This window comes from Ailuropoda melanoleuca, chromosome 13 (assembly GCF_002007445.2).
Source record: "Ailuropoda melanoleuca isolate Jingjing chromosome 13, ASM200744v2, whole genome shotgun sequence".
NCBI classification, from domain to species: domain Eukaryota; kingdom Metazoa; phylum Chordata; class Mammalia; order Carnivora; family Ursidae; genus Ailuropoda; species Ailuropoda melanoleuca.
Window position 1 is genome coordinate 31,915,619 of NC_048230.1, and position 14,948 is coordinate 31,930,566.

Genomic DNA, 14,948 nt, shown 5'->3' on the forward strand with positions numbered 1-14,948 from the left:
AAATCTCCCTTCTGTAAGCTAAAGGAGGGGGAATGATGATCTCCAGTGTTTTCTGTCTGCCTTCAGCGCAGAAAGTTGGTAATTCTAGTCCAACATAATCATCCCCTAACTTCCAGGTGTTTAATTCAGCTCAGTAACATTGCTGTACTGAACGGCCACATTAGGTAGGATTTGAAGCCACGTCCACTTTCTTTGACTACGTCTTATCTTGAGTCCTCCCTGCTGGGACCAGAGCCAGAGCATTAAGATCAAGTGCCAGACTGTTTCCAATTTTCCTAGGAGCAGAAGTAGTTAAATGTTTGGACTTGAATGGGATATCCTTCTAGGTTGCATGTTATGGAAAGGAAGAATTTATGAGGGCATGGAATCTTAGAGGGCCAAAAATTAAGTGGAGAAAGTCAATACAACAAACTTAAAATCAAGGCTAGAGTTAACCACAAACACACACACACACACAAATAAATGTATGTCTGCACTCAGGTTGATTGTTATTCCAAAGCCATCAAAGCTTTGGGTCTGAGAGGAACATTTCATAGAGGGATATTTCAGAACAGGGCTTGGCGGAAGGATACCTGATGTATCCCGAACTTGAGAGGCCAAGGTACAGTTGGAGGTTGGAGGCAAAAAACCCCTAGTGGAAAATACTGAAGGCAACAGGGAATTTTAGAAAAGAATGTGGGCGTTTGGAAGTCGAAGAGGAATACTCAACAAAAACCGCTGTGATTAAAGGCAGTACTAGTACACTGGTAACCTATGAACATCTCTATACTTACCGTTAAGCATCCACATGTTTAAGAACCTACGTAGTTTGGCCCCAGGGGTCAACTGCCAGGCTGGCTGCACCTGAGTTTGCTGGCTCAGTCACCACGCGACTACGCTTGTGAAGTCTGTGTGTCTGGAAGAGAGAATAAAAAGGCGGGGTGGGGGTGGTCCTGGCGAAGTCAGAGCTATAAAAGTGAGCATGTTTTAGTTCATTGGCTCGGTTCCGTGATTTTGGGAAAGTCTGCAGTGTAGAAAGCCTCGTTACGGTGCAGTGACATGAATCAGAGGTGAACGCACGGGATGTGGATGCTGACAGTAGCTTCAGGTTTAAAGGCAGAACACGCAGTGGGAGGTGTGTAGCGGAAGACTAGGGGACGAGGGGCAGTAAAGCGTTGCTGTCCTCACTCCACCCACCCCAGAGGACCCTTCCGTGAACAATAGGACCTTCTGGAGATGGAGAAACCTTATCAGAATGATTGCAGCTCATCTTAGACTGGCCCACCCTACAATGGAGAGAACCCAGTGTCCCACTGGGGTGGTGGTCCTACGGTTTCCCATGGGGAGATTTTTCTCGGTTGTCATTCAGACTTAGAGCCTCACATTTGACGAGGGGGAATCAAACACCTGTTAATGGATAGATGAGTCAACGTGGTCTTCCACTGGGTTATAGATTCATGTTGGGTATTTTGTGGCTGGACAGTTAGAGCTGGCCCCTGGCTTTTCCTATCAAGGCCCCTGGCCCTGAAGGCACCATAGGCCTATTAGCAGGCCAGCCTTCTTTGCATCTGAGACCCCTAGACCTGGGTTCAAGTACCAGCCGTTAGCTTCTTCCTTTTTCCTTCTTCCTTAACACCTTCTTTCCCATCGACCCACAAGTTCACAATTGCCAACGTTCCCTTGAGAATGGCTGAGAAAGAGAGAGAAGGAAGCTACGCTTGGAAAGAAGATTGCTTTGTAGTTTATTTACACCAGAATGTAAGAAAAAGTAAGTTATTAACAACAATAAATAACTGGGGGGAAAAAAAAACCACAAAACAGCCATAAAATGACACAGAAGGGTGGCATGTGTGAGGATCAACTCTTGTTTGCTTTGCTTGTAGTCTTTAACACTGTGCATTCCAAAACGTGGTCCTTCCGCAGTGGCAGTGGTATTTTGACTCAATATACGTAACTAATTAAGATCCCAGCTTGAAATGTAAACCCTAAAAGTGACACTTTTAAGCTACATTAAGCGGCATAGGCATTAACAACAACTCGAAGAACCTCTTCTTGGTGATACATAGAAACTGAAGGGAGACTTGCAATTCAACAGACACGCTTTCACTTGTAAGCAAAAACATTGAGAGGTTTACCCTAAAGCACTTGTTAACAACAGAAGTATAATTAATAACAGCGTCTGCAAAGATCTTAGCATATTCACATTCCCTTATGGCACTAACTCCTAAAAAGCTGAACCACTTCTATTTCAAACGCAAACAGATTGTTTTGAAGGTAGAACACAGAAGAACCCGGTATGTGTTGCCTCCGCATGCCAACGCTGCGAGAATGAATAGTTTTAAATGGTCTATTGATGATCAGCTGCGGTCACTGAAAGGACCCCTTTTTTTTTTAATTTCAAGAATTAGGGCTCAGATGGCAGGTTGTCTCTCACCTAGCCTACTGAGTCAGATGATCAGCAAGGGACTAAAACGATTGAGACAATTGTTCTCTATTGGATTATCTGAGTACACATTGCGTGTGCATAAATTATATTCTGGCCCTTGTGAAAAGTAAAATTCCTATTGACCGAATCCAGCCAGTGACCTTGTTGTTTCTGAGCCATGACGAGATGCCAAATTAAGGAAAACTGAAAAATCCACATACATACATTAGCCTTGAAATTTTCATGGCAAAATGACTTTCTGAGATGTGTCAGAATCTTTTCTCTTAGGTCACTATTTATTCCAGTGTCTTGAAAGAAAACCGTGTATTTCTTTTGGAGGTCTTGTGTTTTTTAAGTGCCTGTGTTTGTTATGCACCCACAACGGTGCTCCTTAGAGATTTATTTTCACAATCCAAAACACACCTAATAAATACTCCCAAATTAAAACCATTTCCCCCCCCACACAGATGCAAACCCAAAGCAGAAGGGTTTATAAACGAAGTTCACCAATGAACTTGGTTTTGGTTTTTACGGTGGTAACTGAAAAAATGTCACAGACTTCTTTGCTGTTATGCTGTTCCTTTGCTTTGTTTTATTTCAGCCCAACAGTAGGAAAGTGAAATGGTCTCCAGAGCTCACCTAGACAAAGTTTATGCAGTAAAAACACCAAGACCTTCTTATCCTGGGAAAGCACAACCAAAGCCAACGATGCTGTATTACAGTCCATGAAAACCACGGGGGCATTTCGTCACTGGAAATCCATCCAAAGTGATGACGTTTATGGCCACTTTGATGGTCTCCACTAACATCGGAGATGAAGATGGGGTGAACGTACGTGTTATTCTATGGGTTATTTATTTTAATTTAGCTACCAGAGACTTAACGCTGGTGGTGCCTGATTCACTATGCTATATTTATATATATATACAGGTGTAATACAATTTTGGTGAACAAAGTTGAAGGTTTCCACATTGCAGACAGAGGCACTGCGTTAAAGATTCTATTTTTCCCCAAACATGCTTAATGAATTCAAGTTTCTGCTTTTTTTGTCTTCTAAGTTTCCATCATGCAACCATTTAATTTCCATCCTTATAGGAATTATTAACATTCTATATACACATTCATCGCAGGCATGTATCCCACAATAAGCAAACTCAGGTATGGAGAATATGAAATGACACTTGGAAATCAAGAGAGATAAAATATTGAAGTCATTTATGCCCTGTGATGACTTGATTAAATATTCAAAGCAGCTAAAGGAATATTTGCACCGCACCCACCCCATTTAAATGCACACAACCACATTTAGACAGGAAAAACTGAACATACTTTAAGAGAACACACATTTGTTGGTTAAGAATGACACTATCATCGGCAGCTTTGAAATTGATGTCTGTGGTATTGAACTGGCTAACAAGAGAAAGCAAACTCACAGAAGGAAATCAGAAATTAGCTTTCTAAAGTATACAGCATCGTTGGCCTTGATAGCAGAAGCTACTTTACAAAAAAGAAAAATGGCAATGGTGTTAATGGGAAAACAAAGTGCCAGATGTGCTTACAACCTGCCCCAAACTAATCTGTTCTATGCAAAAATAACGATCCCACCCCCTCCTGATTCCAGCCGGCAAATGGTAAGCAAATACATATACTGTCAGTGTCTTCTGAAAGTAGAATTTTGTGTTCTAAAGCCCAACATTCTCATTAAGTACTACTGTGTGGGGAGGGGACCATTGAGAAGTCCAAGGGGTCTGAGAAGATGAAGATTTCCCACAAGCAGAAATCATGCTACTAGACCATGCAGAGATCTCTTACTACAACGCTGTCGTTCTCAGGGAAGAGACGCACTGTCCATCTAAGCTAGTTGCAACTGATTTTCTTTGACTTCTGGGTTTATTTACTTATTCAGCGAAAATGTCAACCTGGAGATAAAGAAATGATCTTGTCTGACGTATGACTTAGAATATTCGGTGCTGGGTTCCTGGGACCAGCGCCTGCACCAGGGAGAGTTTATCCATTTGAAAGACACTATGTAGCATGTGCTGAGCACTGAGAGAAGCAGGCAGGGTCCACTGGCTGAGAGGCTGTGTGGGAAGGAGGTCATACTCCTTGGTTTATGTTGTTTCCTTTGGAATCTTGTGTTTTGGGAAGGTCCCTTTCCTGAGGTTGGAGGTCATGGTCAGGAAGGCTAGCTGGGGCCTCGGAGTTGCCCAACTACCTTGTTGTCTTCCTCTCCTGGAGGACAAAAAGTAAATGCTAGATTCTGCTTGCCCTTCCTTCTGCGTTTAAAGGCAGTGAGGCGCGACAGTGGCAGAGTTTTCTCTTTAGATCAAAGGAAGAGTTCGTTTTCTGCCACTTGGGTTGAATGATCTTGCTTCCCGTCAACCTGGATTCTAATCTTGCATTACTACCACTTGCAGGAAAGAAAGCTAGACAGAGGGGAATCTTTCCCCCTTTTGACTCTACAAATAGATGTCAGCAATTCTGCTCATCTTTCCTCCTGCTCGACAGTCTTTACTCCACTTCTGCGACATTCCCAATATTTGGGTTTCAAGTAAGGGCAAGAGAATGGCAGTCTTTTTTAAGGTCCGATGATGGGCAATCTGTTCCAGGGAAATCTGGATGTTATTAAAAGTAAAAGCGGTAGGGGGATGGCAGACAGTTCTCTTTTTCAGGGTTCCCGAACCAGACATTCTGACGGTGTTAAAAGTCCTGTGAGCTTAGTCTACCCTTGAACTTCTTTGAATGGGCAAATAGTCAACGAATTCTACTCAATTAATTGCAAATACTGAGAATCTTAATGGATGATGGAAGTTAACAATTCAAGGTTTGTTGGTACCTGTAGAGAAAAATGATGTTTGCCTCACCTGGCCCTCTTGGTTCCTAAACCAAACCATCCCCAGTCAGTCAGTCATGGTCACATTCATCCGTGCAATTCTGAAAGATTTCTGAGGCCACAAGGGCACAAAGGGTAAAGTTATTAAAAGACAGAAACAAGTGGAATCTTTATTAAATTCTGTGAAAGGTATAAATAAGTTATTGTTAATTGCACTTGGAGCCACTATAGGTTGATAATTAAAATTTTCAAAAAATTTAAAGAGTTAATTAGGCCCCAAATCCTGAGTCAGACTAACCAAAATAGGAATCTCAGTTAACTACTAGTATTCAAGTATTGGTGATGAACAGTTTGAAAATTTAACAATTACATATGTTACGCCTGAGAGTACTTTTGAGAATTTCAGGTTTGATGAGAGGAGATTGACTTCGCTATTTTACCACACCTTCTAACATAGGGCATGAAGTTTTCATTTATTTACTCTTGAAGTCCACACTGGCCTCATCAAATGCTCAACAACAAGGCTTCCTCCCTGGCTTCCAGCTATGGCTACAGAAGATTCTTTCTGTCCTTTGCAAGTCTTACAATTTACATCTAGAGGGATGCTGTGTGGCATACTTAGGGAATCCTATTATATGGGAAGGTACTTAACCACATGCACACTCAGAGATCGAAGGAACATGTTTGAGGGACAAAGCAGTCTTTTTCTATATCAGAAGATTCTTAAAAAAAAAAAAAAACCCAAACGAAAATATAAAACCCCATGAAATATTCATAGGAAGTTACTCTAATTTGGGCCGACATGGCTTATCTGAAGAGTGTATGCCAGGTAAATTCAGGGTGGCTCTTTTCTCAGGGTCTGGAAGCGTGAGAGTTTCTGGGGCTGACTTTTTCCGGGGTCGATCTTTGGGCACGGACAGAAATTCTGGGGCGTCGGTGGACAGAGGTGTGGACGGAGCACTGGAAGGGGCACTGCGGACTGAGGAAGGCAGCAGGGGGATACTCGAGATAGAAATCGCAGGTGGGAAAACGCCAATTTTTCTGTTGGTGGCTTCCTGAGTGGCTCGTTCAAATTCTCGGACTTCATCCATTGTCATGTCTTCAAAGAAAAAAACAACAGAAAGAAAAATGACCAGTTATTTAGAAGAGATGCAAATGTATTTTACCTCCATGCTGATTTTAGGGGAACTACAGGAATCCTATCATAACGAGGCCCATCCAGATTATAAACCCAAATTATCACTGAAATGCTAAACTCTGATTTTTTTCCTTTTACTAAGGCGTAAACCTCTGAAAAAAATATTCTTTTATGAATATCCATCCAAGATTTTCCAAAGCACTCTTCAGTGAGTAGTGTTAAGTATTCTGAATAAGGACGGATCAGGAAAGTACAGAACCAGACCAGGGAAGTATCTGGGTGTGTGTGCGTGTGTGTGCGCGTGTGTATGTGTGCGAGCCGTTGGCCTGGTGTGATATATGGAGCTATTATTAGAGCTAGTCATCTTTTCTATAAAGGGAGGCTAGTTCAAGCAATCGATGGCCCAGAAATGATACGTATTATTACCTATTTTAGGGCATGTAAGTACAAGTACACTGTTACAGGGGAAATAGGCAAATCATCAGAATTTCTTCTTATTCAATAAATATACTTTTTGAATTCTGGGGGTTACTGGTTTCCTGACTGTGTACCCATCCTCAGATTGTTTAAATGCTGTGTTTTATTTAATTCAGCTTAAAAAACAAGATAATGACAACCACCACAGACCCTGCTAATTATCCCAAAGCCAAGAAAAATAAAACCATTTTTTCAAGGAAACATAAAAAAAAAAAAAAAGCATTATTTGGCATTCAGGAAACAAATTCCGTGATGCCTCATTAAGAGGAACTGTCAGGTGATGTAAATACCGAAAATGTTTTTATTAAGTGAGAAAGTAAAAAAAAAAAAAAAAAAATGTATATATATAAAATTTAAATCTTTCCCTAACTTCTTTATTTTTAAAAAAGATTGTATTTTTAAGTAATGTCTACACCCAACGTGGGGCTTGAACTCATGACCCCGAGATCAAGAGTCTCATGCTCTTCCGACTGAGCCAGTGAGGCACCCCCACTAATAAATTGACCGTATTACACACACTTGCTACCATTTAGACATAATATATTGAAAACATAATAACACTGTGATGACTTCTCTATCAGGGCCTATTTTTTTTTTTTTTATAGTTTGAGATCTCCCATTCTCAGAAACTCTATTACTATTACTGTCATTACTATTGATATGGTTCTTATTAATTACTCTCTGGCTAACTCTGGTATCCTTTGTCATTTTTATTTACTGGTAACAGAGAAAACAGGTGACTGGGCTTACTGGAAAAAGCACTGAGTGAAAGCCTAAGGACTTGTCCTTGAGTAAAAGGGGAAATCTGCTGCCCATGGATTTTCTACATGAATTTTAGCCTCCCACAGACCCATTTTTCATTCTTGTCCTCTCCCGTGACCCTAGTGGTTAAAACGTCATTAGATGATATTGCATAAGCTAAAATGAAGCAATAGATCCACTTTGGAAATATTAACTATGGAATGAATATTCATAACATGGTATTAATCATTAGGATATATATATAAAATATATATGTAATAGATATAAGGTCATATTATAACATGAGCAAGCCAGAAATACTTTTCTTTTTTTAAAACTTTTTTTATTTAAATTCAAGTTAGTTAACATATAGTGTATTAGTTTCAGGGGTAGAATTTAGTGATTCGTCATTTGCATATAACACCCAGTGTTCATTCTATCAAGTGCCCTCCTTAATCCCCATCACCAATGACCCCATCCCCCCACCCCTCCACCCTCGTTTTCCCTCCAGTGACCCTTGGTTTGTTCCCTATAGTCAAGAGTTTTTTATGGTTTGCCTCCCTCTCTGTTTTTATCTTATTTTATTTTTCCTTCCCTTCCCCTATGTTCATCTGTCAGAAATATTTTTCAAAAAACAAAATCCTTAAGAGGATTTCCTGGAGCAATTGTTAAAATATTATGAAAGGAAAATTTTTCTTATAGAGGAAATAAAACATGATTGTATTGATATCATATACAATTTAGAATTTACCAGGAAAAATTGTACCTATAAATTTGCCACTTTAAAAAATGCTAAGACTATTAAAAAAGCGAATAAATGAGATTAAGTTTTTAATAAAGGTGTATGCACTTCAAAGTAAAATTGAGACTTTCAGAAAAATTTCAGTGAATGGGGTATGTTTCTGCTATAATAAGCATCTTTGAAAAGCGGCAGAGTATAATGCTCTATTCCCCATATCCAGCAGGGGGCAGAAATCATCCAAAATACGGAATTTCGATTTTACAATTCCAGAGTCTCTTAGAAGTTCCCTTCCTTGAAGGCATAGACACCACTCAATGGAAAAGGAGACTTACTTTCTCACTGCCGTGTTCATGGATGTTAATTCTGCATAATTTCAATCTAATGTGTCCCTACTCAGGTTGAGGGTTTACATTTTATTGAGCACCGCTGCAGTTTTTATTCGGGATGGATAGCAGCCTCTTGATTTCAACTGTTTTTCATTATGATAGTGAAGAAAGACAATGGAAAAATAAATGATCTCCAATTTGATGGAATTCCAAAGAATAAGGGAAATGTCGTAAGCACTCAAAATAACCATTTCGTGTAACTTCTGAGGAGATAGGCATCTCTTACGCTGAAGTCATGGGAACGACAGTGAATTGCAGCCAGAGAATGCATGGGGCTTTCCCAAGGGAGAACCATTCTAGGTACCACTGTCTACACAGTAAACTGACTTTCTAATGGTAATAATGGCAGTAAAACGGAAAGAAAACCAAACAAAGAGCCTGAAGCTAAAAACCATAAGAGCTTAGAATGAGAAAAGCTGGGCACTTAGAGTCCTTTGGAATGTGGCATCTCCCCCTTTCCTCTGGCTTCCTTTGTCTGATCAGACTTCTAACCAAGCAGCTTTCAGAGGGCGGCTGACGGAGAACTAGAGTCTAACATTCCAAAAAGCAAAGGGAATTGAGAATGATGGACTTCCAAGGAGAGTGTCCTTCACGAGCATTTCTAATGTTAGAACAGGGACAGAAGGAGAAGGAAGTCCTATTGGCACAGGCCTGTGCATAGAGAGGAACACCCCAGGTAAGTTGACCCCATAGCTTTCCGAAAATCCAGTCATCAGCATGCAACACGGGGAGGAAACGTCAGGGCATCTGAGCCTCAAGGGTAAGCCACATGCACTTGAGCCTTGCAGGGCACACTCCAAATACATGCTCTAAAAACTGAACCAAAAACTTCTAAAGTGCAACCACAAAGATCGTCACGATTCTAAAGCACCCATTTACAGCAACAGCCGTTGCTCCATTGTCTTTACCTACAATATCAACTTCTTAAAAATCTAATAGGTTCTTCTCTGGGGTGTGGGCTAGCAGACATGCAGGCTCAAGCTGACACCCAGGGAGATCCCAGCACTGGCCAGAGATACATACAAATGACTGGTGATTACATTTTCTTTGTTATCTTAGCTCCTCTTCATTAGCATGAATGATTGAGAGATAACTATATTTAAAATGCTGGCATGCACCATACAGTCAGCTCTCAATTTCCCATGTGCCACCAAATAACCTGAAGGCCTCTGAGGCTCATCTTGAGTCCCAGGACGTGGCCCAGCACACACCCAGCTCACCGTACCTCCACTGCTCAGCCAGTGTGTACACAGACTGCAGCCCCGTCTTGAGATTAACCAAAGCAAAAAGGAACGGATTGGCTAGAACAGCTCTAAAGAGCCGCAGAAAGCATTTCAAAGCAAATGTAAAGAAATCTCAAACACCAGATGAGCCACAAGCTGTCCCTTGAATGAATAACTTGAGCGTTAACTGTATTTTTAAAAGTTACTGTCACAATAGTCTAGTTTTCAGATGACACCTGTTTGTTTCCTCTCTTCTTTCACAGTGCAGGCCATTCACCAGCCACCAATGTTTCCACTCTTCACGTTCGTGGGTTTTATGAGTGGAAAAGCAACCCCCAAATCAAGCAGCTTTCTTAAGAATCGAAAGATAATGGAAGCAAGAGGTGACACTGTCCAATTTAGACCCAGCTCAGGTTCTTTACCAACAGCCTCTGGGTGATGGCATGTTTGTGTGTGGAATGTTGAGAACTGAACGTTTGCAGTATTTCAGAGATCAGTTTATGTGTACGTTTGGTAAAGGGCGGGCAACATGTTTTAAAAATTCTACATACACTTGTTTGGGCATGGCTCTCTATGTCATCCACAGTGGAGGAATGCTGATTGCAAACTTTTATGTTGGTTTGTTCATGCATGTTTTTCTCGTATTCCCGAACATCATCCATTGTCATATCTGCAAAAAGGTCAAGACGTTGGCAACTACTGTTATTAAATGCAAACTTTCAACGGGGAGACTTTAGGGAAAGACGGTAGCGGAAGCCAAAGAGAGGTTTTAAAAAAGCAGGGAATTCACTAACTTTATGAAGAGTACGTCATAAAGTTAGCTACACCAGCCAAAGGGGGAGTGAGTGCAAGGAAGTTAAGTCGAAACAGTCTTAGAACAGAGAAGAGTGGAAATTATTTAGGGGTGAATCTTGTAAAGTGAGCTAGATGGGTGGAAAGTATTAGCACGTGGGCAGAGCCATAGCCTGAGATCTCCTAAAGCATTCTTAGAAGATCCCATTAGGGGGGACAGGGTCAGGTTTGTTTGCTTTAATACTTACCTTCCAGATACCTTTCAAAATAGATTTGGAGATTTCTTTAAATCAATGCATTGGACAAGAGAAAGGACACTTTCATTGCTACTACAGGAGGCAGGACATAGAAGGCAGAGGTTTACCAGTACCAGGGATACTTGGTTGCAATGCTCGCACGGAGCCGTATCTCTGCACAGAATTCATAGTGTCAGAGAGTGCGGGTCTATATCGAACTTCAAGTCTAGTCTAACAGCTTGGAGATGGCTGGCTCTACTTCCACCCACACTGATCTATAAATAAAATGGCACATGACATTATGATTTTGGGCCTGAGTCTGTAGTTTTTCAGCATTTCAGGATAACGATCTCTTCCATCCAGTGGTTCCCAATGGGGGACAATCTTGTGATAGATTTTGGTGGTCACAACTGGGGTGGCAGAGCTATTGGTATCCAGTAGCTAGAGGACCGGGAGGTCTTAGAAAAACCTACCAATGCCCATTCTCAACAGGGAGGTACCAGGTTCAAAATGTCCATGGTGCCCAGCTGAGAAACCCTGTCTAAATCCAACCAACGAGAAACTGTGGTTAAACAAAGAACCCATCCATCTTCGGCATACGAAATGCATACAAATAACAATTATTCTCACTTGAACTACGTCTGCTGTTTTATCCTCCACTCCCCACCTGCTCTTTGGTTACTTGACAACATTCTATCAGCAGTTTTCCCAGACAGGCATTTCTCTGTTGCGGTCATGGCAGAATTTAACTTCATGCCTCTCCACAAGGAAGGGATGCTTGAATAATTGGTTATTCGACCACCCTGATGGCGAATTAGCTTGGTGGGGATTTAGAGCGGGCATTCACAGCTGGAAATTTTTCCCTAAGTATTTCCTGCATCATGTGGTTTGGTGTCTTTTTATATCAATCCATGTATGTCATGTGAGATTCTCTTCATTTCCACAGGGCACGCGTGCCAGAACTTTATGATTCAGTTCAGTGTGGTCTGGGGCCAAGAGGGAGGGCGGCTCTAAATCCAGACCTGGGCTATTTTATTTAGCTGATGATGCCCAAGCCCCCACACCCCAAAACCCGTAGATCACAAATGTTGTCCATAAGCAATGTAAGTCTCAAGGATGCTAAGCAGCAGTCTAGCCAAGCAAAGAGCATGCTTTTCATCGAGGTAACTGGAAAGCAACAAACACAGGCTGCTTTGTAATTAGAACAAATGTATCTTAGTTAACAATAACAGCATATTCGTTCAGTGCAATCACTTTAATTCCAAAGGCTGGTTATCAAAATTTCTTAAACACAATACACCTGGAATGAATACTGAGGTCATTTTTAAGCCAGAAGTTTAAGATTTAGAGAAATTTCTCTATACATACGTTCATTAGACACTTTCTGCCCTCCATCCCCCCCTCACCCCCCTGCCCCCGCCACTGGCATGACAGTAATTTGGAAAACGAAAACAAAGGCATTTTAGTTTCTTTGTTCTAGTAAATCCCAACAGAAATCGTTCTTTATCTTTAATTAGCTCAATGTTAAGAGAAGGGCTTAAACTGTGTGACTGTGTGCTTTCAAAGATGTCTCAATTTTGTAGATGTGAAGAAGGATTTAACAACGAAGATAGGCATTACTGCCTTGTTCATAATAGTGAAAAATGGGAAAGAGCCCAGGGGACAGACGGTACTACGGAACCATTAAAAAGTGCTGTAGAAGGAATATTTAACACCACAGAGAAGTGTCCTTGGCGTATTGTTAAAAATAGGAGGTAAAACAACTCTACACATTATATGAAATCATCTCTGTCAGAAAAGCATTATATACATTTTAAAAAGACTAAAAGGATACATTTTACAATGTTAACAGTGATTGTTTTGAGGAGTTGGAATTATAATTTTCATTTTCTTCTCTGTTTGTATTTTCTACATCAAATATGCTAGTACTTGCATAAGAATGAAAAAAAGAACCTTATTTAAAATCTATTATTTGGGGTCAAATACCCCCAGTTTGGAATTGGTAAGGAGAAAATATAGTTTTCTAGAATTTCAGCTCATTCCAGAAACATCCTTTTTTTGTTGTTGTTGTTAAAATGGAAGAGTTATGAAACAAAGTTTCAGAAAATTGCAGCGCAAAGAAAAAAATCTCCCAATGAGACCACATAAGAATGAACATTTCTAGTAAGGTCGTTCTCTAAAAGATGGTGATAATCGGGTCCTTACTGAGGAAGGAAAATACATTGGTCTGAATCCTCAGTTCTCCTCACGTATCATACATGCTTATGGAAATGATGTAAATATTTTCAATATTCCTTAGTAATTCATGGAAAGCCTAATCAAGTGAAAGTATTCCTATTTAGGTTATCAGGTAAAACGTATTATGTCTTGCTTCTGCGAAGTATATTACCTCAACATCTCTATAGGAATCAATTTTTTAGTAAATTCAGTTGCATTGCCCAATGAGAGATTATACTTTCAGGGATGGTTCGTCTTCATTATGGACTGATTTTCAATGATCAGAGAGTGAATTCTAACAGTTTAGGTTCAGACCTCTCTGCTTCCAGCAAACAACTACTTATGTGCATCAACGATACTCTTCAAGGAAACTTACATCAATTATTTTGCGAAGAAACTAATAAATGATCACCCCTTAGTACACAGATTTCAAAGGTCATAATTTACTTTTCGGAAAGAAGGTTTCTCAGATAAAAGCTTTTAAACAAGGAACACCAGGCTAATTCCCTGATTTCAGAGAACATGGTAAGTAGTACGTTATTTCTGCTGGTAAGGAAGGTACGCCACAGTATCTCCGACAGGAGGCTGTTGGAGGCTGTCTATATCTTTGTATCTATGTCTGTAACTGACCGGATCAGCACTGGGAAGTAGGCTGGGGGTATGAATCCCCTCCTTATTAGACCTCAGTGGCACAAGATCTCCTTTCTTTGCCCTCTTGTGAGCGCATTTCTTTCCCTCTCTTACCCTCTTTCAGATGAGGGGAGAGCTGATCCTATTTCTCCTGCCCCAGCCACGTGGAGGTCATGTGGCCTGAGTAGACCCTTCTCTGCCAGGTGACTGGGCTGAGGTCGGCACCTCCAACTCTACAACTAGTCCAGTTTTGTCCAGGAAGCTCTGGCCCTGGGGGATTTGTTAATTGAGGAATCTGCTTTGATTTCCTCAACCATGAACTAAAAGCTTTTATTTGAATTAATTAATATTTATTTATATTTATTTGTCAGAGAGTGAGAGAGTACAAGCAGGGAGCCTGATGCAGGACTCGATTCCAGGACCCTGGGATCATGACCTGAGCCGAAGGCAGATGCTTAACTGACTGAGCCCCCCAGGTACCCCTAAAAGCTTTCATTTAAGAACAAAATATACCTCCACTCTATGAGTCTTGGTCGGTTTCAACCATTTTCTGCTTTTTTTTTAAAATAAAATATGGGTTTCAATGATTATTTATTGAATCACTCAAGTAATACATGAATTATGTTCCAGAGAAATAATTCAAATAGTACTGATTTTTGTTGAGAAAAGAGTTTAATTCTTTTTAACCTCTCCCACTAATCTTATTCCTTCTGGATGTAACCAATGTTGAGTTTGAGGTACAGGCTGCCAGATTTTTTCCTATGAATTTACATGTATATTACTGCACACACAGATAGTCTCATTTATTTTTAAATTTATGGAAGCATACTATGGTATACTACCCCATTTTTACTATACCTATTGTCCTTTTTATTTTTTAGTTTTTTAATGTATTTTTTAAAGTTTTATTTAAGTAATCTCTACACCCAGTGTGGGGCTTGAACTTATGATCCCAAGATCAAGAGTTGTACACTCTTCTGCCTGAGCCAGCCAGGAGCCCTCACATATACTGTTCTGACTTGTTTTTCCCCCTATACATATACATATTTCCATACTGGTAATATAAAGCACTACCTTATTCTTCTTTTCCTTTTAAGTTTGTTTATTGAAGTAATCTCTACACCCAATG

General features: G+C 40.4%; 1 protein-coding gene across 10 annotated transcripts in view; it reads right to left on the bottom strand.

Moving 5' to 3' along the window:
• Positions 1–1,697: 1,697 nt before the first annotated feature.
• Positions 1,698–14,948, bottom strand: part of PITPNC1 (phosphatidylinositol transfer protein cytoplasmic 1) — a 237,959-nt gene continuing 224,708 nt past the window's right edge. For 9 of the 10 annotated variants that reach the window (XM_034641400.1, XM_034641402.1, XM_034641403.1 and 6 more), the window contains one exon: positions 1,698–6,336. In XM_034641400.1, coding sequence (XP_034497291.1) covers positions 6,020–6,336 — 317 coding nt within the window. In that variant the 3' untranslated portion in view covers positions 1,698–6,019. Of the gene's footprint in view, positions 6,337–10,495; positions 10,615–14,948 lie in introns of all 10 variants that reach the window. The other variant, XM_034641407.1, reaches the window with a different exon arrangement.